This window comes from Mustelus asterias, unplaced genomic scaffold (genome assembly GCF_964213995.1).
Source record: "Mustelus asterias unplaced genomic scaffold, sMusAst1.hap1.1 HAP1_SCAFFOLD_87, whole genome shotgun sequence".
Lineage (NCBI taxonomy): Eukaryota > Metazoa > Chordata > Chondrichthyes > Carcharhiniformes > Triakidae > Mustelus > Mustelus asterias.
This window is the reverse complement of record NW_027590140.1, coordinates 972,061-998,695: the sequence shown is the minus strand read 5'-3', so window position 1 is coordinate 998,695 and position 26,635 is coordinate 972,061. Positions and strand designations below refer to the sequence as shown.

The following is a 26,635-nucleotide window of genomic DNA, read 5'->3' as shown; positions in this document are numbered from 1 at the left end:
TTCAATCCTGGGCAGAAATGTATTAAACAGGAATAGAAAATGTTGGAAAATCTCAGCAGAACTGACGGCATCTGTGGGGAAACCAACGTTTCAAATCTGGATGACCCTTCATCAAATTTCCTGATTCGACACACTGGCTCTGTTCTCTCTTCACAGATGCTGCCAGACCTGCTGAGATTTTCCAGTATTCTTTTTGTGTGTTTCAGGTTTCAGCATCAGCAGTATTTCACCTTTACAGAAACATTTCCAAATGTTTTCAATTTCAGAGTAATTCAGCTTTCAGAAATAATCACGCATTTGCCACAAATCATTAACTGCCGAGTATTTCCAACATTTTCTGATGGTAACGCCATGAATTAGCCTGTGAAAAGAACAGAAGGAATGGTCTGTGATAGAAAGCAAGGGAGGATGTTTAAATGAAACAAGGAGTGATGGATAAGGCAACATTTAGCTGGCGATCGTGGAGGCCGGGTGGTCAAGTCGTTCAGAGTCAATCCATTCACCGCCAAGGCCCAGAATTGATGATAAACTGTCAACTAAACAGAACATTTTACTGAGCGTGTAATCAGTTTCTGGAGGTGAAAGAATCTGAAAGCAAAGGAAGAGAATATCATTTGCTGCAGAAGGTTGAATGACTGTGTGACTATGTCTGTAGCGACAGTGACCTGGAATGAAGCAATGGAGACAGTAATGATGAACAATGAGATACAAATCTCTGAAATCACAACAGAGCTGTGATCAGCTAATATTGTTCAGCAGATTTCTCACAAGAAGCTATCGAAGAGGCAGAGGTTACGAATGATCTTTGAATGTGGTGAGCTATAGTGAAATTTAGTGGGGTAGAATGCAATATTATTCATTTAGAGAGGAGGAAGCAGCAAGGAGAATGTAATGAAAAATTGCCGGGGACAATTGACGGGATTGTGCAAGTGGGTTTATTTTGTTTCTCCAGGTAGTTCAAACTGACAGAATGATCATTCCTGTTATCGATCAGGAAGTAATTTCAGCCCCTCCTCAATCATGTGCTGGTCGGCAGCAATAAAATCGACATTTCCTGACCGGGAATCGAACCCGGGCCGCGGCGGTGAAAGCGCCAAATCCTAACCACTAGACCACCAAGGAAGATGCGGGCAAGCATTTTAATCTGACCGATACATTTCAGCGTTTTTCAAATACTCGAGAAAGGTTTGGGGGGAAAAAAACCTCATGTTTCGATCGAACACGAATGACTCCTTCAGTCAGCAGCAAATTACTGCAGATTCTGGAACTTAAAAGAAAAACTTAAAATGCTCGAAAATCTCAACAGGCATGACGGCATCTCTGGAGAGAGAATAGAGCCAACATTTCAAATTTGCATGGTCAGTCATCAAAGCTGAAGACAGGAAAAGGGGACGAGATTGATACTTTAAGTGTGGGATATGTCGTGTGAGGGTGGGAGCCGTGGGTAAGAGTTGACAAAGTTGTGATGGAAAAAAAATCTAAGGGAATGGAAAGGGTGGCGGTAAAAGCAAAATACTGCGGATGCTGGAATCTGAAACAAAAACAGACAATGCTGGAACATCTGAGCAGTAGCGGCACGGTAGCACAGTGGTTGGCACTGCTGCTTCGCAGCTCTAGTGGACCTGGGTTCAATTCCCGGCTTCGATTCCCGGCTTGGGTTACTGTCTGTGTGGAATTTGCGCATTCTTCTCGTGTCCACGTGGGTTCCCTCCGGAAGCTCCGGTTTCTTACCACAGTCCAAAGATGTGCGGGTTAGGTTGATTGACCAAGCTCAAGTTGCCCTTGGTGTCCTGCGATACGTAGGCGAGAGGGATTAGTGGGTAAATATGTAGGGATAATGGGGGTAGAGCCTGGGTGGGATTGTGGTCGGTACAGACTCGTTGGGCTGAATGGCCTCTTTCCGCACTGTCGGTTTTTTAACTTTTCTATGGAGAGAGATGTTTTTGGAATCTAAGGGAATGAAGGGCCATCAGGATACGTTTGGAAATTGATGTTGATTCCTGGGATTCGTCATGATCTCCTCAAATTCCGGAGGAGACTCCATGGGACATGTGAGCCAATCCTACTCCATCAATTCCGTTCCCTGCAGCACCAGATCTGATAGGGATCACCTCTGTTAAAAGGGTTGGTGAGTGTTCTGAGGCATTGAATTCGAGGCAGCAGCATTTATGGAGGAAAGTGATCAAATGCCGCAAATTTCAGGTGTTCAGTTGATTTGCTTTACACGTCATGAATACTTTTTCTCGAACATGTTATTACGAAACGTTAATGCAGTAGGAAGCATCATTATTCATTTTGACAGGAAAAATCAGCAGAGACAATGTAATATCAATTGCTGTGGGCAGAAGATGGGCTTCCGGAGCCAGTCTAGTTGTTTCTCCAGTAAACCGGATCTGCTTGCCCTGAGGTCATCACCGTATTTCTGTAGTTCGGTGGTTATCACAAGAGTCAGGTTAATTCTGAAAATATCTGGTTAGGACGAGGAATGATGAAGTGTACATGATAGGATTTGAACTTCAGTTAGAAAATTCAAGTCCAGCACCTTAATTCCTGGGCAGGGAATACAGTCTCACTGTTTGTACTCCTGTTATTTATATCATGATGCAAAGATTGGCATTGGACTGGAGTGGGTACAGTAAGAATTCTCACAACACCAGATTAAAGTCCAACAGGCTGTTATGGAATTGCGAGCTTTCAGGAGCACTGCTCCTTCAGCAGGTTGTTCAAATAGGCAGTCAGAAATTCAGCCTGTGTGCGCTCTCAAAGGAGCCACTTGCACACACGCTGCTTTACCCCAGCAACGTTTTAAATTGGTGATGTCTCTGCTCGTTGTTCACGACGAAAACGACACCGCACACACTCCTGCACTCAATCCGAGATGTTAGACCAAAACTCAAATCCATTTTGGCAGCGGTGGGATTCGAACCCACGCCTCCGCAGAGACTGGAGCCTTAATCCAGCGCCTTAGACCGCTCGGCCACGCTACCACGTTAAACTACATCGCAATCATGTTATTTAATGATAATGTTACTGAAATTCATTGAAAGCAATGGAGTTTGGAAAGGCCATCAGGAAGCATGAGCCTGCTCCTTCACTGAATCAGGTAAGTCTGAACTGCGTAACAAACAGAAATCATCTCACGTCAGAAACACAATGAGCTGCAGTGAAGGGCCAGCATCATTTAAACTGTCCTTAAGCTCGTTGCTTCCCAATTTCCTGCCAGAAATGACAAGAGAACCTCCTGTTGAATTTGCTCAGGGTCTGCACTTAAGGACACGAGGCGAAATTATGTTTTGTATCTTCGTCAAGGCAATAACTCACATTTGTTTTCAGAGTTTGGATGGGAGCAATAAATCTTCAATTCCAGACCAGTAATCTAAACAACAGGGAAAGAGTCAAACTCACCAGACCAGCAGCTTACACCCTGTTTTAGAATTTAATTTATCCACGCTGCTTTCGTTACTTTAATTTTTACGCCACGTTCACCACAAAGAGCTTTCTCCTGCAAAATGGCGCCTTCTGTTTCAACGCCAGTGATGTGTAATTAATGAAAGCTCCAACAAGGTGAGGCTTCTTACTGTGTTTACCCAGTCCAACGCCGGCATCTCCACATCAGGGAATACAGTCTCACTGTTTGGAATCCTGTCATTTATATCATGGTGTAAATATCTCGGTGTTGGACTGGAGTGGGTACAGTAAGAATTCTCACAACACCAGGTAAAAGTCCAACAAGTTTATTTGTAATTGAAGGCTTTCAGGAGCACTGCTCCTTCATCAGGTTGTTTAACTCGGCAGTCAGAAATTCAGCCTGTGTGTGCTCTCGAAAAGAGCCACTTGCACACACGCTGCTTTACCCCAGCAACTTCTTAAGTGAGTAATGTCTCTGCTCGTTGTTCCTGACGAAAACGACACCGCACGCACTCCTGCATTCAATCCGAACTGTTAGACCAAAACTCAAATCCACTTTGGCAGCGGTGGGACTCGAACCCACGCCTCCGCAGAGACTGGAGCCTTAATCCAGCGCCTTAGACCGCTCGGCCACGCTACCACGTTCAGTTGCATCGCAATCATGTTATTTAATGATAATGTTACTGAAATTCATTAAAAGCAATTCAGCTTAGAAAGGCCATCAGGAAACATGAGCTGCTCCTTCACTGATTCAGGTAAGTCTGAACTGCGTAACAAACAGAAATCATTTCACGTCAGAGACTCAATGAGCTGCAGTGAAGGGCCGGCACCATTTAAACTGTCCTTAAGCTCGTCTATTTCCAATTTCCTGCCAGAAATGACAAGGGAACCTCCTGTTGAATTTCCTCAGGGTCTGCACTTAAGGACCATATTATGTTTTATATCTTCATCCAGGCAATAACTCACATTTGTTTTCAGAGTTTGGATGGGAGCAATAAATCTTCAATTCCAGACCAGTAATCTAAACAGCAGGGAAAGAGTCAAACTCTCACCACCATACCAGCAGCTTCCAGTGTGTTTTAGAATTTAATTTACCCCCGCTGCTTTTCTTCCTTTAATTTTCACGCCACTTTCGCCACAAACAGCTTTCTCCTGCAAAAGGGCACCTTCTGCTTCAACAACATGATGTGTTCAGCCAATGACAACATACCACGAACACTCAAGTGCAATTATCACTTTCGCTTCCGACGGTTCGAAACCGGACAGAAACATTTCCAAATGCTTTTCAATGGAGAGTGAGGGAAAAGTTTCATTATTCAGTGTCAATATAAACAGCAAACTCTGACCCATTACCAGACAGATTTTACCTTGCAACAACATCTCAATCGTTAGTACTTTGCAGCCTATCACTGTCCTTCTCTTTCTGTGTTTGTTCTTGAACTGTTGCACATGTGAAATTTCCAGCTCTGATATAAACTTGCAAACCTCACTCGGCTGATTCTAATAGATCTGCTTTCGATCAGAGAGTAAATCAGATCATTATTAATGGTTTGCTGAGAGCAAATACTCTTATTTTCCTCAGCGGGAATTGAAGCCAGACATCACTGGGGGAGTGCTGAACATGAACCATTGGACTGCCAGGGAAACCGGTGAACTGCGTTTTTCAAACTGACTTAACATATATCCCTTTGCTCATTATTTTCATCTCAGATCTTTTTCACTTGTGACACGTTTCACTTCAAAATGTCCTGTTTTGATGGAACATGATTGCCTCCTTCAGCCAATGACAACATGGATTGAGCTGGGTCACGGAATTGACAGTGAGGTGATATGGTCCCACAAGCTGCTGAAGGGTAGAAGTTTGAGGGGGGATCTGTTCGAGGTATATAAAATTATAAATGGATTGATAAAGTGAAGGTAGACCAAAAGTTTGTCCTTATGGGGCAATCTAGAATAAGAGGTCACGTGTACAGTTTGAGAGCCGGTTGATTTAAAACTGAGATGAGGAAGAACTACTTCTCGCAAAGGGTGGTGAATTGGTGGAACTCGCTGCCCCATAGCGCGGTGATTTCAAGAAGGGATAGATATATTTCTGATAAAGAAAACGTATTAAGGGAATATGGAGAACAGGTGGGGAGGTGGATTTCAGTTCATGGAGATGTCAACCATGATCTGATTGAATGCAGAGCAGGACCAAAGGGCTGAATTTGCCTACATCTGCTCCCAATTCCTATGTTCCTATGTTTCTATGTGTAAGGTTCAATTTTCAAGCCCACAACCCTCATCACTGCGGTTCTGTTGAAATATATGTACAGTACGCCCTCTGGTTCCCCTTCACCCACAACGCGGGTGAGTAGTGCAACTAACTTTGTAATCATCTCATTCTGTGGTGTAATCATTCTGTCATTCTCTGTTTCCCTCATTTATTTTCTCCTGGTTTCCACCATACCAGATGCTGTTATGTTTCCTCCCTGCTGGATTTCACTTGTTTTAAACATCCTACATTTCTAAACATTCTCAATGTTAATGAAAGGTCATGGAGGTGAAAGTTTATCTTTGTTTCCCTATGCACACACGCTGGCTGATTTCCTGAGTTTTTCCAACATTATCACTTTTCAGTGCAGATGTCTGATCCGCGTTTAGATAGTAATGAAAATATATTTAGTTGATGCGTGTTTTCCAACGATGGTTGGTCTAAGGTACGATTCCCGCTTTGGGTGTTAAAATCCGCATGACTGTGAAAGGCCTCCCCGGTTCAATCCCAGACAACCTCTTGCTTTGTAATGGATAAGTCGTGGAGTTTGTTAGTTTATTTCCCGTGACATGGCGCAATTGGCTCACATGGAGTATGATTTGAGAACCTGAGCACACTCTGCAAGGCTTCTGTAAGCACAACAACCTTACAGGCAATCCAGACATTTTCAAAACGTGACAATGCTTGCGGACATTCATGTAATCTTTATTCACCCATCCAGAGGACCCCATGCTTGTGGGTTCAGACAGCTGTTGTATGTATATTGGATTGTGGGTGTCTGCCTCACTCTCTGTCCCTCTCTGTCTCTTTTTGTCGCTGGAGACCTGTCTCAGACTCTGACACTCTCTCAGTCTCTCTATCTGTGCATCGATCACTGTTCCCTCTTTTGCTCTTTGCTCCCTAGATTCTCTCGCTGTCTATGTTTAACCAAGGTTCACTGGATTCAATCCTATGATGAGGCGGTTGTCCTGGGAGGAGAGATTCAGTGGGATGAATTTGTTTTCTCTGTATATTAGAAGAATGCTCGCCATGAGACAAGAGAACCTACAACATAGCAGCCGGCTGCAAATGGTCACTCAAAGCATTTGACCCACTTGCCGTTACTGCCACATTGAATGAAAAAGGCCACGTGCTTTGAGTGACCATTTGCACCTGGCGGCTCTGTTGCTGGTTCTGTGATGTGACGGTGAGCACTCTGGACTCCGAATGCAGCAATTGGAGTTCAGAACTCGGTGAAGGATTGTTGTTTTTTGCTCAAGCCGATGATGGGTTTTCTGAAGAGCATTTAATTTTAAATTCTCAGAACGTGGAAATATAAACATTGAGGAAATTTCAGCAAGTTCCACCGCAATCAATTGCAGATGTTGCAGCGAAAGACTCTCCTGGCATCATTGCATCAGCCCCAGAGAACGATTGCTAAGAATACGAAGCGCTGAGAGGCAGGGAAGCCACAGTGTGCATGGGGTCCACCGACAGGAGACATTCACTCAGTTATTTGTCCCAATTTAAACAAAAAGAGATCGGAGGCGAGAGGCCAGAGTGCGAACCGTTACACCATGGAATCGACAGCATTCTGACCGAAGACACTAGATTTTTCTCCCAAAACACACACACACGTATCTCGTCTCTCTCTCCCTCAGACACACACACACACACACATTTGCTCAATAATTCGCAGACTCCAGTCGAATTGTTATTGTGTGACACCGACTGCTTCTTCCTTTCAACAGAGGAGTTAAAGAGTTGTCGAAAAGATGAAGGACACTGACATTGCAGGCATCTGGCGCCAGAGGCTCAGCAATGTGCATTGTAATCGCAGTTCGTACATCGTGAGAAAATTAAGCGAAACGCCCTTCAGCAAATCAATCACCAGCATTTAGCAAAGAAAGGCGAAGCCCCGCCGAGATTTGAACTCGGATCGCTGGATTCAGAGTCCAGAGTGCTCACCGTTACACCACGGAACCCACCACACGACACCAGTTTGGAAATGGTCGCCCAATACTTGTGCCAATTTGAACAGGAGGGAGAAATATCAGTCCCATTACACAATCCCGTCAATTACCCACAACAATTCATATTTACAGTGCCCTAGCTGGTTCCTCCTGGACAAATGGGTAAACTACCTTCAACTGCATTAAATTTCACTGTAGCTCACCACATTCAAAGAACAATGTTAGCATCGAACTGATATCAGCCTTACTGGGATAAATGTGCTGAACAACATCAGCTTATCACAGCTCTGTTTCCGTCACAATGGAAGCCAGTGTGAAAATATAAACAATTTCAAATCTTAACAGACAGGAAGGAGTTTGTGCCTGCGGATAATTGGTACTGTGCACATTGCTGCAATCCGTGTCTGGGAAAATAAGGCAAATGAGATCCTGGTGGTCCAGCTTTCAGGGTCGCAGACTGCCTTCGACATAATAACATTTAATATTTTTTTATAAACAGACCAGCGCTTTGTCCAAAGCAGCTCTGCCAGAATCAGTGGAGTGAGATTTGCAGTTTTGTTTCCGAGTGGAAAATGTCACATAGAGAACAGGTCAAGAACAAGCACAGAAAGTGAAAGGTGCAAAGCGCTGCCGATAGAGATGGTGATACAAGGTAAATTCTGGGTGGCAATGGGTCAGATTTAATCGTTTGCATTGAGAGAAATATCACTCATTTCGGGATAAAATTCTCGGGCGAAATGACAAGAAAACTTCTCACTGAATGAAAGACTAATCAATTTGACTTCGACTGATTGCAACCAGTTTTCATTCAGAAAGCCGTAACTGTGAGATTAGCAAAGCGGGATGGAGAAGGACTCAGTTTGAGTGGTGACACTGCCAGAGGAATGGAGAGCTGGAGTTCACCCAGAAAAGCAGCAAAGATTCAAAATAATGGGAAGCAACCAAAGTTGCCCTTGTCCATTATTCCTTGTGCCAGTTAATCCATCCTGTCTTGCTCGCTATCACAGTCTTTCCCTTTTATATTCTTTACTCAGAGATTCCCGTGTTAAATGCTGTTTAAAAAAAACTCAGTAAGAAGTCTCACAACACCAGGTTAAAGTCCAACAGGTTTATTTGGTAGCAAATACCATAAGCTTTCGGAGCAATGCTCCTTCGTCAGATGGAGTGGTCTCTGTTCTCAAACAGGGCACAGACACAGAAATCAAATTACAGTATTCTGTAATTTGATTTCTGTGTCTGTGCCCTGTTTGAGAACAGAGACCACTCCATCTGACGAAGGAGCATTGCTCCGAAAGCTTATGGTATTTGCTACCAAATAAACCTGTTGGACTTTAACCTGGTGTTGTGAGACTTCTTACTGTGCTTACCCCAGTCCAACGCCGGCATCTCCACATCATAAAAAAAACTCAACAGCTCAATTAATGTTTCACGAGAAACGAGAATAATTCTGAAATCTGAATCACTTTGAAATGAAGTAATTTGGAAATGTTTCGGCCCGATCTTGAACTGGGGATTTTCTGCGTGTGAAACGAACGTGAGAACCACTACACGACATAGCCATGTGCGCATTTGAAGCAGTTCCGGTTTACTGGTGGAGCAACTAAACTCGTCCGCCAAGCCAATCAGTTGCTCACTTTAATCAAAAGAGAAAATCTCAATGGGTCTGGCAGCATCTGGAAAGAGAGAAAAGAGCTAACGTTTCGAGTTTCGATGACCCTTTGTCAAAGCCTGAACGCAGGGTTGTCACATTCCCTGACCGGGAATCGAAACCAGGCCACGGTGGTGAAAGGGCCGAATCTTAACGACTGGACCATCAGGGAGGCTGATGCATATTCCTTAAAACATTAATTTATCCATGAACCATCTGTCTTCTATTTTTATTTCAGACTTTTTATTCACCAAAAACAAGTTTCTCCTTGAAATTGTCATGTTTAGATCGAACACAAGTGAGTGCATCAGCCAATGAGCAGAGCGATTCCTGTTCGCTGGAACATGAAATCGACAGCGAGGTGAAATAGTCCCGCAAGCTGCTCATGTGGCACTTTCAGTTTCCAAAACCCACCAAACTCATCACTGTGGCTTCTGTGAAACATGCAAGGTAACACACGGCAGGCATTCATCACGGAGAGCAACTGACATAAGTCATTTGCTAAACACTATCATGTCGCTTCTCTTCCTGTTTCTGTTGCTGCTTCTCATCCAGCTCCCTCTGGCCGTCCAGCTACCAGGGTCAATTAGCTGCTTGATACAGACTCAGACAGTTGGTGACAACGAGTTTTACCTGAAAAGCAGGGGCAGGGAGTGTAAGACGCACGGTATTGAGAGGAGATGGTGTTTAGAGATGACAGTATAAAGAGACACAGATATATCATCTTCCTGATTACTGATTACAGGAATGTACACAGTGCCAATTATCCACTGTCACCCTCTCCTTCCAGCCTTCAGCACGGAGTTAAGTTTTGAAGTGTTTGAAGTCTTGCTGCAGTTGTTCAGGGTTTTGTTGAGACCACATTTGGAATAGTGTGTGCAGTTTGGGTCTCCACATTGAAGACAGAATAAAAGTATAATAATGAGGATGCTGGAAACTGAATCAAAAACAGAAAATGCCGCAAAATAACAACAGGTTTTACAGCATCTGTGGAGAGAGGATAACGTCAACGTTTTGAATGACGATGACACTTCGTCAGTGTAGGCTATACATTTATCGGAGACGGTACAGCGAAGGTTCACTAGATTCTTCTTTGGGATGAGGGCGTTTCCCTGTGATGACAGGCTGACGGAATTGAACTGAAATTCTCCGGATTTCGCAGAATAAGAGATCTCAATGAAACCCACACAATACTGACTGAATGTCGCACTCCTGCCTCACAGCGGCAGGGACCCGAGTTCAATTCCGGCCTCGTCTGACTGTCTGTGTGAAGTTTGCACGTTTTCCCCTTGTCTGTGTGCATTTACCTTTGGCTCCGCTTTCCTCCCACGGTCCAAAGATGTGTGGGTTCGGTGGATTGGCCATGCTAAATTGCCTCTCAGTGTCAGAGGGACGAGCAAGGTGAATGCGTGGTTTGACGGGGATATCGTGTTGGTGGGATTGTTATTGGTATAGGCTTGGTGTACCGAATGGCCTCCTTATGTACTGCAGGGATTCTCTGATTCTACGAGTTTGAAGGGTGGATGCTGAGATAATATTCTCCTTGGTCCGGGAATCTAAAACACGGGATACAATCTCAGGATAAAGCGCTGATGATTTAGGTCTGAGGTGAGGAGAAATTGCATCACTCAAACGATAGCGAATCTTCGGAATTCTCTACGCCAGAGGCTTGTAGATGTTCCATCATTGAACACATTTCAGTCTGGGTTCGGCAGATTTCTGATCTATCCAACAATGACTGGGAACAGGAATATGGAATTGGAACAAATGCTCAGCCACAAATTAATGTTTCTATTCTAATTGTTAAGCTTAACAGTATAATGGATGCATGTATATAATGTTATATGTAATATATTTGAAATCGATAGTCATTAAATAACGTTGGCAACACCAGATAACAGCACAGCTGGTAACACTTCAAAGATATTTTTATTGACGCCCAAGGACCCATTGCCAACCCCACAACTGTTTGCATTTGAATGCTGATGTGAGAAAACACTAAGAGCTCTAGTTCTGAGGAGGTCCCGACCCACGAACCTTTCGGTTAATATCCGAACGCGCTGACCAATTGCGCCACAGAGACTGAGATACCAACTTTGCACGATATTCTAAACCAAGGTATCAATGACCACACTTATATTTCTGCTGAATCTGTTCCAGAACTACAGCACGACCGCACCGTTTACAATCCTATATAAGTCGCTTTGGTTATTTTGATCCCGTAGTATTGCTGTGATGTAGCGGTTATTCCCTTTCTTCCTATGAACGTGCAGGTAAAATGTATCCATGTCTCTTATCACAAGAATTCACAAGAGTGCACGTACTCAAACTCACGCACCTGTACACAGATACACAGGCAGATGTATACATACACAATGATCAACTAAAGATCAAAATGTCTCTCAGGTCAATTAAGGATCAAACTGTCTCCCAGGAAAATTGGAGATTACAGTGTCTCTCAGGGCAACTAGAGATCAAGCTGCCTATCAGTTCAGCTAGAGATCCAAATGTCTTTCAGGCAACTGGAGGAGAAACAATCCCTCAGGTCAATTAAAGATCAAACTGTCTCTCAAGTCAATTAAGTGTTCAATGCCCCTTTATTCCACTTGAATAAAGAAGTGTCTCTCAGAATGATTAGAGCTCAGTTGAGTATTGTGTTTATATTTGCTCTCTCTGATCAGTCGGATATGTATCCCGACATTGTATTCTCTGAAATAAACACATGACTCTGGCTACACTCTGAGCTGAGTACACCAGATATTTCGCATAAAGTGAGATGACGACCATTCGCTGCTTTTCCTATTTCTGCCACACAGCAAGTGACATTCGGCCTTTCTTTCTGATTCGATATTTTGCAGGTTTCTGAGAGACAAAACGTTCTTAGCAGTCTTGTTTGAAAACAATGAGAGCAGCAAATGGAAGCTGTGGCCAGGGATACCACAAACCCAAAGAAGATAAAACTGTGGCGTTGTCAGCAGCAGTCACAGGTGATAGAGCGGAAATTGCAACAGTTAAAATTACAGCAGCCTTTGGCCATCCAGGATTTGCTCACCGTTTAAGTGGCTGAGAAAAGCATAGCATCGCTTATGTGTGAAGGGAGCCGATTCAATTGACCCAATTAACCTCCGTGTGGCTATTTGAAAAAAGCTTCCACTATTGCCCATTTACAGGGCACGGGTCAGGAGTGAAATGGGATATTCTCGATTTGCCTGGATGAGTGCACCTCAAACAACACCCATGAAGTTCGATACAAACCAAGCAAAAGCAGCCCGTTTGATTACTTCCCCTTCCATAAAAAGTTTACTTCCTCCACCACTGACGCACAGTGGTAACCGTGTGCGCCAGTTACAAAATGCACTGCAGCAGCTCACTTTGGCAGCACCATCCAAACACACAACCACTACCATCTAGAAGGACAAGGGTAGCAGGCACATGGGAACATCACAACTTGGAGGTTGCGCACCAAGTCATTCACCACCCTGAATTGGAAATATGTTTCTGTTCCTTCACCGTCACTGGCTCAAAATCCTGGAACTCCCTCGACAACGGCACAGTGGGTGTACCTACATCTTAGTGATTGCAGCGGTTCAGGAAGGCAGCTCAACACCACACAGAACACTAATGTCCGTTATAAGAATCGACTATCTTCGCATTGCTGGCTGAGTCGCCATGTCCCGGATTGATAATAATAGTCGTGTTGCTGGGTGAGTCTCTGTGTCCCGGATTGATAATAATAGTCGTGTTGCTGGGTAAGTCTCTGTGTCCCGGATTGATAATAATAGTCGTGTTGCTGGGTAAGTCTCTGTGTCCCGGATTGATAATAATAGTCGTGTTGCTGGGTGAGCCTCTGTGTCCCGGATTGATAATAATAGTCGTGTTGCTGGGTAAGTCTCGGTGTGTCCCGGATTGATAATAATAGTCGTGTTGCTGGGTGAGTCTCTGTGTCCCGGATTAATAATAATAGTTGTGCTGCTGGGTGAGTCTGTATGTCTCGGATTGATAATAATAGTCGTGTTGCTGAGTGAGTCTCTGACTCCCGGATTGATAATAATGGTAGTATTTCTGGGTGACTTTCTGAGGCGCGTGTTCTACATCTCATTTGTTTAGTACTACAGAAGTGTTTACTCCATTCTGTATTTCATGAAAGCAACGAGTGCCGAGGAGTCAGGGTCCTTAGATTCATCTCAGATAAAATTTCTGGAAGAACAGCCATTAATTTCCTGCTATGTTAATTCCACTTCTGAGTGCATCCTTCTGCTGGGTGTTAAATGTTCCGCGTTTAAATTTATTATATGAATCGCGGCACGGACATTAGTCCAAATATTTTCCAAACTGCTTCTTTGTATATCTAAACAACGACAGAAAAAAAACTGTCCATTCAAGCGACCTGACTACATTTGTGAACCCAGCTTAGTCGAGCTGTAAATACTTGCTGAGGTTTTTTTGTACGGGGTTCTAGCTGTAGTCTAACGCTGTGCCTCACTGCACAGTAATCGACCGCCACGTCCTCCAGAATGAGGCGCTGATGTTGAGGTAACCATTCTGTTTAGACTTGTCAGAAGCCCCCAGATATCGTCCTGAAACTTTATTTTCCTTCAGTACTAATATTGTGGTAATAATCCAGCTCAGTGCCTGTGCCGGTTTCTGCTGATACCATTGCATGTAGCTCATACCCTTGCCTGTATAGTTACAATCTAACTGCACCGAACCCCCTTCTGATGCGGTTATTTTCACCGGAGACTGCGTAACTGGATCTGCGCATAGTCCACCTGTAACGATAGAGGAATTAAATATCAAGAGTTATTGTAAATTTTCTTGTACCTGTGACAGTTTATGGAACCTCCCATCTACGCCTCACATAGATATTCCTGATGATTCATTAAAATGCCATCTATGTGTATTAATATGTTTGTCTGGCTTGATGAACGTTATCCGGTACTTACTGTTCAAAAGCGCCGCCAGAATGGTCAGAAACATATCTGACTGAATCTCTTTCAGTGAATGAGAATGGACGGAGTCAGAGATTGAGAAAGAGAGAGGCAATCCGAGCTCTGTTCCGTTTATTGCAATGTGTGAGTGAGTGTGTGTCAGTTTGTCTGTGTGCGTGTGATTGGGGGGAGGGCAAGGGGTGTCTATTGTGACTTCATCAGTCTACCATCCATACAGGCTCTAGTGATAATGTCACGTGAGTTTGTGACCCCCCCCCCCCCCTCAACTGCTAACCCATCCTCCCCCACGCCCCACACCCAAACTGGGCTTTAATTTGGCGTCTTCAGCTGACAAATGTTTTTTTTAATGCAAGTTCGCATTTGGCTGTTGACTATTTTCAATGTTTACTCCAATATACACTAAGACATAAATGCTGCCCAGACACCTGAATTGGTGCTCCTTGAACACTGTCTTTGTTACTTTTCCTATTTATATCGTAAAATGATGGTGATCCTGCGAGCATCATTGCTGGAATTCTCTGTTCAAACCCTGGTTGCGACGAAGTCGAATGAATACCAAAACTTCGGAAAACGTGCGGAGCTGTGGAAGATGTTTCCATGCGTAGGAGAAATTAGGATGCAAAGACACATCCTCAGAGTAAAGGGACGAATCTTTAGAACCGAGATGAGGAGGAGTTGCTTCAGCCAGTGGGTGGTAGACGAGGGCAGTGCAGTTGACGTTGTCTACATGAACATTAGCAAGGCATTTGACAAGGTACCAAATGGTAGATTGTTGCATAAGGTTAAATCTCACGGGATCTAGCGTAAGGTAGTGAAATGGATGCATAATTGGCTTGATGACAGAAAACGGGGTGGTTGTAGAGGGTTGCTTTTCAAATTGCAGGCCTGTGATCAGCGGTATGCCTCAGGGGTCAGTGATGGGTCCACTATTATTTGTCATTTATATTAATGATTTGAATGAGAATTTAGGAGGCATGATTATAAAGTTTGTAGATGACACCAAGATTGCTGACATAGTGGACAGTGAGGAAGGTTATCTCGGATTGCAACGGGATCTTGATCAATTGGGCCAGTGGGCTGACGAATGGCAGATGGAGTTCAATTCAGATAAATGCAAGGTGATAAAGTGGTAAATGCGGGGTCACTTTTAACATTTAAGAAAAACTTGGACGGGTTCATGGATGAGAGGGGTGTGGAGGGATATGGTCCAAGTGCAGGTCAGTGGGACTAGGCATAAAATGGTTCGGCACAGACAAGAAGGGCCAAAAGGCCTGTTTCTGAGCTGTAATTTTCTATGGTTCTATGATGCATTTTGTCAGATCGAACCAGGGCAGGACTTACTCAGTTAATGATTGGGCGTTGTGGAGAGTAATAGAACAAAGAGATCTAGGGGTACAGGTTCATAGCTCCTTGAAAGTGGAGTCACAGAGTGATGAAGAAGGCATTCGGCGTGCTTGGATGCTTGGTTTCATTGGTCAGAATATTGAATACAGGAGTTGGGACGTCTTGTTGAAGTTGTACAAGACATTGGTAAGGCCACACATGGAATACTGTGTACAGTTCTGGTCACCCTATTATAGGACAGACGTTATAAAACTAGAAAGAGAGCAGAAAAAAGCACTAGGATGCTACTGGGACTTGATGGTTTGAGTTATAAGGGGAGGCTGGATCGACTGGGACTTTTTTCCCTTAAACGTAGGAGGCTTAGGGCTGATCTTCTAGAGGTGTATATAATGATGAGGGACATAGACCAGCTGGAAAGTCATTATCTTTTCCCAAAGCTCGGGGAGTTTAAAACTAGAGGGCAGAGCTTTAAGGTGAGAGGGGAAAGAAACAAAAGGGTCCAGAGGTGCAATTTGTTCACACAGAGAGTGGTGAGTGTCTGGAACAAGCTACCAGAGGTAGTAGTGGAGGCGGGTACAATTTTGTCTTTTAAAATGTGTTTAGAGAGTTACATGGGTATGATGGGTAGAGAGGTATATGGGCCAAACGGGGCAATTGGGACTTGCTTAGAGGTCAAATAAAGGGGCGGCATGGACAAGTTGGGCCGAAGGGCCCAGTGCCATGCTGTAAACCTCTATGACTCCATGACTCCCTGGTGAATCTATGGAATTCAATGCCACAGAAGACTGTGGAGGCCAGGTCACTGAGTTGATAGGTTCTTGATCTGTAAGAGAATCAAAGGTTCCGAGTAAAGGCGGGAGAATGGGTTTGAGAAACTTCGCAGCTACAATTGAATAGCGGAGCAGACCTGATGGGCCCAATGGTCTAATCCTGCTCCTATATCTTATCGTCTTAAGGAGTTTGGTTAATAATCAGAATAGTGCCAGGGATCAACAGATTAATTTGGTTTATTTTGCTTACAAACAAGAAGATACAAAAGCGACTCTGTTGATACATACAGAATTTTTCCCTTTCCACAGAGTTAATTATATCTTTTCGATACATTGTAAACTCACCGAATCTCCTTCTGTCTTTACTGTTGAGGACAGCGGCTGAGTGATAGAATCTCCATGACCCATATCTGGAAAAGGGTTGTCTTTGGAGTTGGTGGGCTCAGGTGAAAATATTCCGCACTCCAGTGCAGTCTAAAATTTGAAATGAAATGGCATAAAATCGGGGTAGAATTTATGATCCGAAATGCTTGGACACAAATTTGAGTCCCGAAGACTCACGTTAGGAAGAAAGCTGCACCTTGTAGTTCCATGCCGCCGCCACCAGACGGCAATGGGATTCCGGGTTGGCTTTCGTATCGGGGCGAATTCCAGACTCACAACCGCGGCCGGTAACAATTTTGAAAAAATGTAGCTAAAAGATCAAATGTCGAAACAGAAATATTATTTTAGCATTGACAGCCAACTTATATTGCTTCACGAGATCTATTATTACGATTATCAAAACTGCTCTTACTATTAGTGTGCTGCAAATATTTTCGTTCGTTCAGCTTAGCGCTCCGCATTCTTCGTGGAGTGCATTGGGTAACGTGTACTTTGTACACAAAAGCGCCCAGTTCCAAACAGTGAAGTTTGCAACGTTGGTGAATATTTTCCTGGAGCTTTCAGTCCTCAAATGTGGACGTGCTGAGTTTGTTCAACGATTTCGTTTTTTACCAGAGATGATTGAGCTGCTTTGGATCAAAAGAACAAAGAAAATTACAGCACAGGAACAGGCCCGTCGGCCCTCCAAGCCTTCACCGACCATGCTGCCCGACAGAACAAAAGCCCCCCTACCCTTCCGGGGAATCATATCACTCTATTCCCATCCTATTCATGTATTTATCAAGATGCCTCTTGAAAGTCACTATCGCATCTGCTTCCACTACTTCCCCCGGCAGTGAATTCCAGGTACCCACTATTCTCTGTGTAAAACAATTGCCTCGTATATCTTCTTTAAAACTTGCCCCTCGCACCTTAAACCTATGCCCCCACGTAATTGACTCTTGGACCCTGGGAGAAAGCTTCTTACTATCCACTCTGTCCATGCCCCTCATAATCTTGTAGACTTCTATCAGGTAGCCTCTCAACCTCCGTTGTTCCAGTGAGAACCAACCAAGTTTCTCCAAACTCTCCTCATAGCTGATGCCCTCCATGCCATATAACACCCTGGTAAATATTTTCTGTACCCTCGTCAAAACCTCCACATTCGTCTGGTAGTGTGGCGACCAGAATTGAACACTATATTCCAAGTGCGAGCTAACTAAGGTTCAATAAAACTGCCACATGACTTGCCACTTTTTAAACTCAGTGTCCCGGCTGATGAAGACAATAGTGCCGTATGCCTTCTTGACTACCTTCTCCACCTGTACACCCAGATCCCTCTGCCTATCAATGCTCTTAAGGTTTCTGCCATCTACTGTATATTTCCTATCTGTACTTGACCTTCCAAAAAGCATTACCTCACATTTCTCCGGATTGAACTCCATCTGCCATTTCTCCGCCCAAGTCTCCAACCGATCTACATCCTGCTGTATCCTCTGATGGTCCTCATCGCTATCCGTAAATCCCCAAACCTGTGTGTCATCCGCAGACTTACTAATGAAGTCAGTTACATTTTCCTCCAAATCATTTATATATATATATATATATTACAAACAGCAAAGGTCCCAATACTGATCCTTGAGGAACGCCACTTGTCACAGCCCTTCATTCAGGAACGCACCCTTCCACTGCTACCTTCTGTCTACGATGAACGAACCAGTTCTGTGTCCACCTTGCCAGCTCACCTCTGATCTCATGCGTCTTCACCTTCTGCACCAGTCTGCCATGAGGAACCTTGTCAAATGCCTTACCGAAGTCCACGTAGACAACATCAACTGCCCTACTCTAATCAATCATTTTCCTCACTTCCTCGAATAACTCGATCAAGTTAGTGAGACACGACCTCCGCTTCACCAAACCATGTTGCCTCTCACTAATACGTCCACTTATTTCCAAGTCGGAATAAATCCTGTCTCGAAGAACCGTCTCCAATAATTTCCCTATCACTGACGTAAGGCTCACCGGCCTGTAATTACCTGGATTATTCTTGCTACCCTTCTTAAACAAAGGAACAACATTGGCTAGTCTCCAATCCTCTGGGAAAAGCAAATGAGCTGTAGTTTGATGAACCCACCGATAGCGTAGGCTCGTTTGTCTCGGGACATGATTTTCGTTTTGGGTATTTGAGGTCAAAGTTTTCGAGAGGGCCCGGGTTGAAGTCCCGGATGAGCACTTTGATGTTGCTTTCTATTGCCCATTCCGCAGGTTTTGTTCATTTCTTTCCGGTGCAGATGGCGGGGTTGGTTCACATGGGGTTTGGTTTGAGAGCCTGAGCACAAACTGCAGGGAATCCATCAGAACAACAACCTCACTGGAACAACATTTTCAACAGGGTTGACTTGTAAGGGGATATCCATTTTATCACAATTCACCTGTACAAGGGACCCCATGATTGTCCAGGCAGCTGGCTGGATGTGTCTTTTTATTCAGTAACGAGATGTGAGTGTCACTGGCTAGGCCGGCGTTTATTACTCATCATTAATTACCTTTGAGAAGGTGGTGGTGAACTGTCTTCTTGAACCGCTGCAGTCTATTAGTGTAGGTATATGCATCGTCCTGTTACTGGGGCGACAGGCGGCGGGGGCGGGGGAGTGGAGGTGTTGGGGGGGGGGCGGCTATTCCAGGATCTTGTCCCTGCGACAGTGAAGGAACAGCGGTATATTTCCAAGTCAGGATGTGATTGGCTTGGGGGCGAACTTCCAGGTTGCAGCTCTCTTGGGTTTGGAAACTGCCGACTAAGGTATATGTGGTGAGTTCCTGCATAATCCAGACAAGTGGGGAGCACTGCCGACTAAGGTATATGTGGTGAGTTCCTGCGTAATCCAGACAAGTGGGGAGCATTCCATCACATTCCTGACTTTTACCTTGTCGATGGTGGATAGGCTCTGCGAGTCAGGAGGTGAGTTACTCGCTGCAGGATTTCTAGCCTCTAACCTGCTCTTGTTGCCACTGCACGAACTGATAAAATGTGTGCTGTGTCAAAATAGGAGCATCGCTTTTCCTGCACAGTGTGCAGAGAATTTCAGCACTTCTATTTATTTTTTTCTGAATGCATATTGAGGCATATGTAAGAGCTAATGGCATATATGTACAAAATGTTGTGTTCAAGTAATATTCAGTAAGAAGCCTCACAACACCAGGCTAAAGTCCAACAGATTTCCTTCTCTATGAACGGTATGTTTTGTCTGCATAGCGCGCAAGAAACAATACTTTTCACTGTATGTTAATACATGTGACAATAATAAATCAAATTAAATCAAAACAAGGGTTATTTGGAATTACTCACCTCATGAAGGTGCAGCGCTCTGAAAGCTCGTGATTTCATTAAACCTGATGGACTTTAACCTGGTGTTGTGAGACGTCCTACTGTGCCTACCCTCGTCCAAAGCTGGGCATCTCCACCTCAAGTCATATTCGATAGTTGATTCACTGAGGGGAGTGGTTAGTGGTTGGGCAGTGTTATTGTCTTTAATTCCAACACGGCAGGTTAACTCAGCAACTCAATTCAAGGGTTATTAGGGATGATGTAAACGAATAATGGAAATTTCAATGATGGAACTTTTCGTCACAAGTAAAAGAATCGCTTTGACAAAGTTTCTGCCCGATTTCGAAGCGTTAGACCAATATGTAACAAGTGTTGTAAGTTAGCAGGTGGATCAGTGGCACAGTGGGTAATGCATCTGATTACGGATTAGAAGATTCCCGATTCGACTCCTGGCTGGTTCGATGTAAAATTTTAAAAGTAGTTCACAAATTCCATGTTACTTGGGATGACAACGTTCTTCAATAACTTTAGAACTATTCAGATAAATGCTGTCGAACTTCAGTCAGCTACCCTGGAGAAATTTATGTTAGGGAATTTTTTAGAACTCGATTATTTCAAATTAAATTCCACTGAAAGATTTTCATTAAGTAAGTTTAATCGTGTTTGTTGTTTTAAATGGCACGCTTTTGTTAAATCGTTTGGAAAAACATTTTAATAAGTTTACACAATTTTTTGAAAGTTGGAAAAGTCTAGATGGAAAAGTTCAGCATGGAAAAGTTATTTTTCAAAATGCTGAAACGAATTTCAAAAACGTTGACCAACACTTGTCAAGCTCAAGGGAAAAAATTATTTTAAATATGTTTAATGCTAAGAAGTTCGCAACAAATTTAATAAAAGCAAGTTACTGCGCATGCTGGAATCTGAATCCAAAAGAGAAAATGCTGGAAAATTTCAGCAGGTCTGGTAGCATCTGTAAGGAGAAAAAAGAGCTGACGTTTCAAATCCAAATGACCCTTTGTGAAAGCTTTGGATCCGAAACGTCAGCTCTTTTCTTTCCTTACAGATGCTGCCAGACGTGCTGAGATTTTCCAGCATTTTTCCTTCGAAACATCTTTAAATTCCATCGTGTTTTCTCAAAAGTTGATCAATTCTAGGTATATCCCAAGGAGAAAAATATTTGAATAATTTCGTTAAATTCCGTTTTGAAAAGTTCGCAAATTAGCCAGAAGGTGGAGATGCTGGGGTTGTTCTCCAAGGGAGTGGAGGAGATTGAGGGGAGCTGTAATCGAAGTGGATGAGATTAGGAGAGGCTTTGCTCAGGTAGATAAATAAAAGATGTTCCCATTAGCTGATGGTGCTAACGGAAAATGGTGCGGGGCTATGCAAGGTGCCTTTTTTTAAGATTATGGGCAATGTGGGATGGAGGTGGGGGCGGATGTAGGAGGAACATTTTTCCACAGTGAATGCTCAGCCTTACCGACGAGAGTGGTGGATGTGGTTATTTTAGTTAAATAGAATTTCTGAGGCCGGAAGGTTGACCTTCTGAGAAAGAAAATGGATCTATGGGAACATTCTGAGGCAACTAAATGAACTCTTCGATTCCAGTTAACTTCTAAAGACATCCGCTGTTGTGGTGTTTGTTAAGAACCTGATGTACAATGTGAGGGTATCCCAAAATGCAGAATGTTCAAGTGGAACACCAATACTTAATGGTAGAAAGTTTCAATTTGACATAATGTATAAAAAAAGGAAACGAGTGAGACATGGTCCAGCCTTGTTGCAAATAATTAATAGTGGATAATTATTATCTGAAAATAGGCACACAGCAAGAAAGACTATAATACAATTCAACAGGACCCTTAACTACAATAATGACCACACACACAGTATCTCATGAGGTGAACCCGTGTTCCCAGCTGTACAGTTTTCTGACCTCTGAGAACTGTCCCTTTCCCAAACAACATACGAAATTGTATGGCTCTATGAGTTTAAAACAGATTATAGTGACCAGCCACGGGTTATTTTGCAGCTTGGGAAACCCTTCTTTAGTTCAGCATAGTGGTTTTTCTCTGTTAGTTTTTTTTAAACAGCCACTTTTTTCAGTACATTGCCTTTCTGGGAGAGTTTTTTTTTATTTCAAAAATATACTTTATTCACAAAAACAAAACTCTCCAATAAAACATTGCAAAATGACAGATCCAAAAGTCATAAACAGTGCAAAAAAAGAATCATTTTTACAGTACAATACAGTGCTTATTTACAAAAACATTACATTTCGTTACATTTCATTTCTTAAAACTATATACATGTGTCAGAGTTTACTGTGTGCCGTTATTTTTCAGGTTGGCACACAGTTACGCAGGCCGAGGGTATTCTGCAGTTACCCGGCCCTCGGTCTGCCTCGGTTGAGACGCTTTACACGGTGGCCTTTCCCCATTGTGCCTTGGCGGCGGCTGCCCCAAGCTTGAGCGCGTCCCTGGGCACGTAGTCCTGGACCTTGGAATGTGCCAGGCTGCAACACTCGGTCGAGGACAATTCTTTCAGCTGGAAGATCAGCAAGTTTCGGGCGGACCAAAGCGCGTCCTTCACCGAGTTGATGACCCTCCAGCAGCAGTTGATATTTGTCTCGGTGTGCGTCCCCGGAAACAGCCCGTAGAGCACAGAGTCCTGCGTCACCGAGCTGCTCGGGACGAACCGCGACAAATACCACTGCATCTCGTTCCAGACCTCTCCACTTTGAAATCACCTTGTCTATAGTTCTAACACCTTCACATAAACCATTGTTCAACCCATAGTCATTTTCGTAAACATTTGTTTTCTTGCCGGTTTGCTAATTCGCATATGAAAAACCCCTTCAAACAGATGTACTCTTACTAATCTAATCCTTCAGTTTATTTTGTCCAAATTTTAATTTAAATCTTTATGTTTATGTATCTTGTAACGTTCTCGGGATGAGAGTTGGTGGTGGCTCCATTCTGAACTCGCAGAGGCAGCCACAGGTCTTGTTCAGGGGAGACCTGACATCTGCACATTGTTCCAGGCTGGTTTTGCGCCATTGTGTTTACCTGCTGCTGCCGCACAGAATTGGACTGGGGTGAAAGGAATTCTGATTGGAATTCTGCTGCGATCGATAACGGAGAATTTGGTGCTCAGACAAATCGACGTTTACTGCAGCGGGACCGGAGAAATCCAACTGCGGTCGAGGTCAGAGAAACTCGTGTCACAGCATTCTGTGTCCACCTGGTGGCATTTGAATCATATCTATGTTTCTATATTATAGAACTTTTCCCGTTAAAAAATCATTGTGCCATCTAATTGTTTTTTAAAGTAGGTCCTCTGCCAGTGTTTGCTCCACTAGTCAATATCCCGAGTCACTTTACACCAGACTGTCTTTCTGTTGATGCTGCAGGGAGCCCCGTTTTATTTTGACATGAGAGTAGGCTTCTGATTGTAACAACCACATCCGGCCTTGGCATACTACATTGGATTGTACCTCTGCTTAACTGACATTTTCTGTCTGTTGTAAACAATAAAATATATATTTTCTATTTCTGATACATCTTGGCTCATTTATTATTTCACTGGACGACTGCTGCCTCGCAGCGCCAGGGATCCGGGTTGAATTCCCAGCTTGTGTTACCGTCTGTATGGAGTCTGCACATTCTCCCCGTGCCTGCGTGGATTTCCTCTGGGTGCTCCGGTTTCATCCCACAGTCCAAAGATGTGCTGGTAAGTTGCATTAGCCATTCTAAATTCTCCCTCAGTGTACCCGAACAAGCGCTGGAATGTGGCGACCAGGGGATTTTCACAGTAACTTCATTGCAGTATTAATGTAAACCTACTTGTGACGCTAATAAATAAATCTGGAACTTGGACGTTCTCTCTGTCCATGTTACCTGAGATCATTGTTTGATTTCATATCATACTCGACAACTTTCTCTTTATGGCATTGTGCAATGTCTCGATGTAAATCTGATCGTCCCTCTTTCACACATTCCACATTGTGTCGCTGTTTGCACTGGGGAAGAACGGGCATCTATAGAACATATCTCTATTCATATTACAGTTGACCAGGTCTTGATATAAATGACCCAAATTATGCTTTAGAGTTATTACACTGGGGCTGATTCATTACTCTCATTGTGTTTCTCTTGGCCCTGCATTACTTAGTGGACTACAACAAATTATTGTTCATAATGTTTGAGGCTATTTCCAGTTACTGCTGCACTAGATTCTCTCTCTGCCCATATCGCACCCTGTTTATATTACACTACATAATGTTCTATCTATTAAGGTTACACCATTCAAATGTTTATATTACAATTATCCTACCTCAGTTATTAATGCACGCAAATTACTTCATTTTATATTACAAACAACCCTGCCTCAGCTATCAGTGCATCGGAATATGCATCAGTTTTTAAAAGACTCGCCCTTGCCTCTATTTCTACGACGTTACAACATATCTACATTTCTATTGAGTTGCACATTGCTTATGAGATTTGCTGATCTGTCTATTATCTTTGCACCATGTGTCCCTATCTGTAACTTACATCATTATCGTGCTGTATTGCTGTGCCCTGTTGCTTGGCCCTGGCTCACTTATTACAGCACAAGACAATGCCACTATTTACGTTATAAAAAGGTGTATCATGTTAACATCAGGCCCGTCCCTGTCGCATTTATTACTGTGGTCGAGCATTTCCGCGTTCCTGTTACAATAGTCCCTGTATCAATAGTTACTGCAGTGATGAAAATATATTTTTCTATTCCTAAATGATTGTCAGTCCATAAAATTCGCCCCGTGTCAATTAATTCATAACAAGAGAATGGTTTCGCTAAATTATGACAGACGCTGCCTTACCTTCCAAATAGCACTGTGCGTGTACCTACACCTCCGAGACAGCAGAGAAGGCAACATCACCTCTCAAGGTCAACCAGTGACGGGCAATAAATGGGGTCTGACCAGTGAAGTCTACATCTGATAAATTAATTTTAAACTAAAATTATAGTATACACACAAACCCTGCTGTGCAAAAGGAGGCCATTAGGCCCATTGAGTCTGCACCGAAAACATTGTTCCCGTAACCCCACATTTTTACACCGCTAATCCCTCTAACCTATGCACCTCGGGATATTGACGGACAATAAAGCATGGCCCAACCACCGATCCATCTTTGAACTGTGGGAGAAAACTGGAGCACCCGGAGGAAACCCACGCAAAAACCAGGAGAACGTCCAAACTCAACACAGACAGGAATCGAACCCAGGTCCCTGAAGCTATGAGGCAGCAGTGCGAACCATTTGCAACCATGCTGGCTTGAGTACCTTAAGCTAATATGTTTCTGGTAAAAATATATTAGACATTGATGTTGTTTATATTACACAAGGTCTGCCTTAATTATTGCAGCAAGATACCTTGCATTTATATATAAAACACTGGATTATGTGTTTATTAATATTACTCTGCTTTCTGTGTCAACGAATACTGCACTAGACAATGACGTAAGCACGCACATACGTGATCTTTGCGATTTAAACAGACTCTCGCTCACTTCCTGTTTCTTGTTTCTGTCTTTCACTGTCATTTCTGCTGTTTGTTCTGAACAGCGTTTCAGGGCATCATTGGAGTGACCGTGTCTCAAGGAAACTAAAGTCACTGTAGGCACGTGGTCAGAAAGATTTGCACATTAGATTCTTGAACATAGTGGAAGCACTTTGGAGATGACACCAGTTAAATTTCTCGTGATCTCATTTCTATTCGGTAAATTGGAAGATGTGAAACACTTGTTGATATGAATTGTCATTCTGCCCCCTGTACTATCTAAATACTGAAATGTATTCCTTCTTCTGGTATAAATAATCCATAGGTGATAGTTAGATTGTGATTGATTTCCCTCATTGTGAAAGAGGAGAGAGGGGGATGCTTGTCATCAATAAGGGGGTTACCTAAATGTTTTGCATGTTATTTTGCAGGTAATTTCCAAGGGAGTTCGGTAACACAGAGTCAACGTGAGTTGAAGGTAGCTGATGGAACTAATCTGGAATTGAGCTGTTATTACAACTCCAGTTCTGTTGATCCGGATCGCTACTGGTACCGGCTCTACCCGAAGCAGCCACTCCAGTTCATATTGTACCGGGATAACACCAGGCGCAAGGATGCCGAGTTTGTCAAAGGAAAATTCGATGCTCGTCATTTCAGTCAATATCAGGTTTTCCCTTTGTCAATTTCTGCAGTGGAGACTAAAGACAGCGCCATCTATTTCTGCGGATTAAGGATCACGGTGCTTCAAACCAGCTGTGACCCGTACAAAAACCTCGTCAAAACACAACAAAACTGGAGAAATTAGAAAAGTGGTCTTCCACCCGGAGACTCTTGAAAAATAAAATCCCTTGTTTATAAAATGATTAAAAAACACATATTTTTGTTCTGACAAAATGCTGTCAAGGATTCTAGACATCAGTTAATCGGAGTGAATACAGAAACTGGATTGGTTCCCTTGGGAAAGAGGAACTTGAGCTGAATTTTAAATGAGATGCCCGAATTTTGAAAGGGTTTTATATAATGTCGGAGGAAGAATTATTTACATCGGCAGCAGGGTCGATAATTATAGGATACTGA

General features: G+C 43.3%; 4 non-coding genes and 1 gene segment (V, D, J or C); 1 reads left to right on the top strand and 4 right to left on the bottom strand.

The window, feature by feature from the left end:
* Window positions 1-1,050: 1,050 nt before the first annotated feature.
* Window positions 1,051-1,122, bottom strand: trnae-uuc (transfer RNA glutamic acid (anticodon UUC)). Its single transcript has one exon. It is a non-coding gene; the product is annotated as a tRNA-Glu (tRNA).
* A 1,783-nt stretch (window positions 1,123-2,905) lies between these two features.
* On the bottom strand, window positions 2,906-2,987 carry trnal-aag (transfer RNA leucine (anticodon AAG)). Its single transcript has one exon. It is a non-coding gene; the product is annotated as a tRNA-Leu (tRNA).
* A 979-nt stretch (window positions 2,988-3,966) lies between these two features.
* Window positions 3,967-4,048, bottom strand: trnal-aag (transfer RNA leucine (anticodon AAG)). The gene has a single exon. It is a non-coding gene; the product is annotated as a tRNA-Leu (tRNA).
* A 3,506-nt stretch (window positions 4,049-7,554) lies between these two features.
* On the bottom strand, window positions 7,555-7,626 carry trnaq-cug (transfer RNA glutamine (anticodon CUG)). The gene has a single exon. It is a non-coding gene; the product is annotated as a tRNA-Gln (tRNA).
* Window positions 7,627-25,737: 18,111 nt separating this feature from the next.
* Window positions 25,738-26,363, top strand: LOC144484039 (T cell receptor delta variable 3-like). The segment is given in 2 exon segments: window positions 25,738-25,777; window positions 25,990-26,363. Coding segments are annotated over 2 exon segments (414 nt in total).
* The last annotated feature ends 272 nt before the right edge of the window (window positions 26,364-26,635 follow it).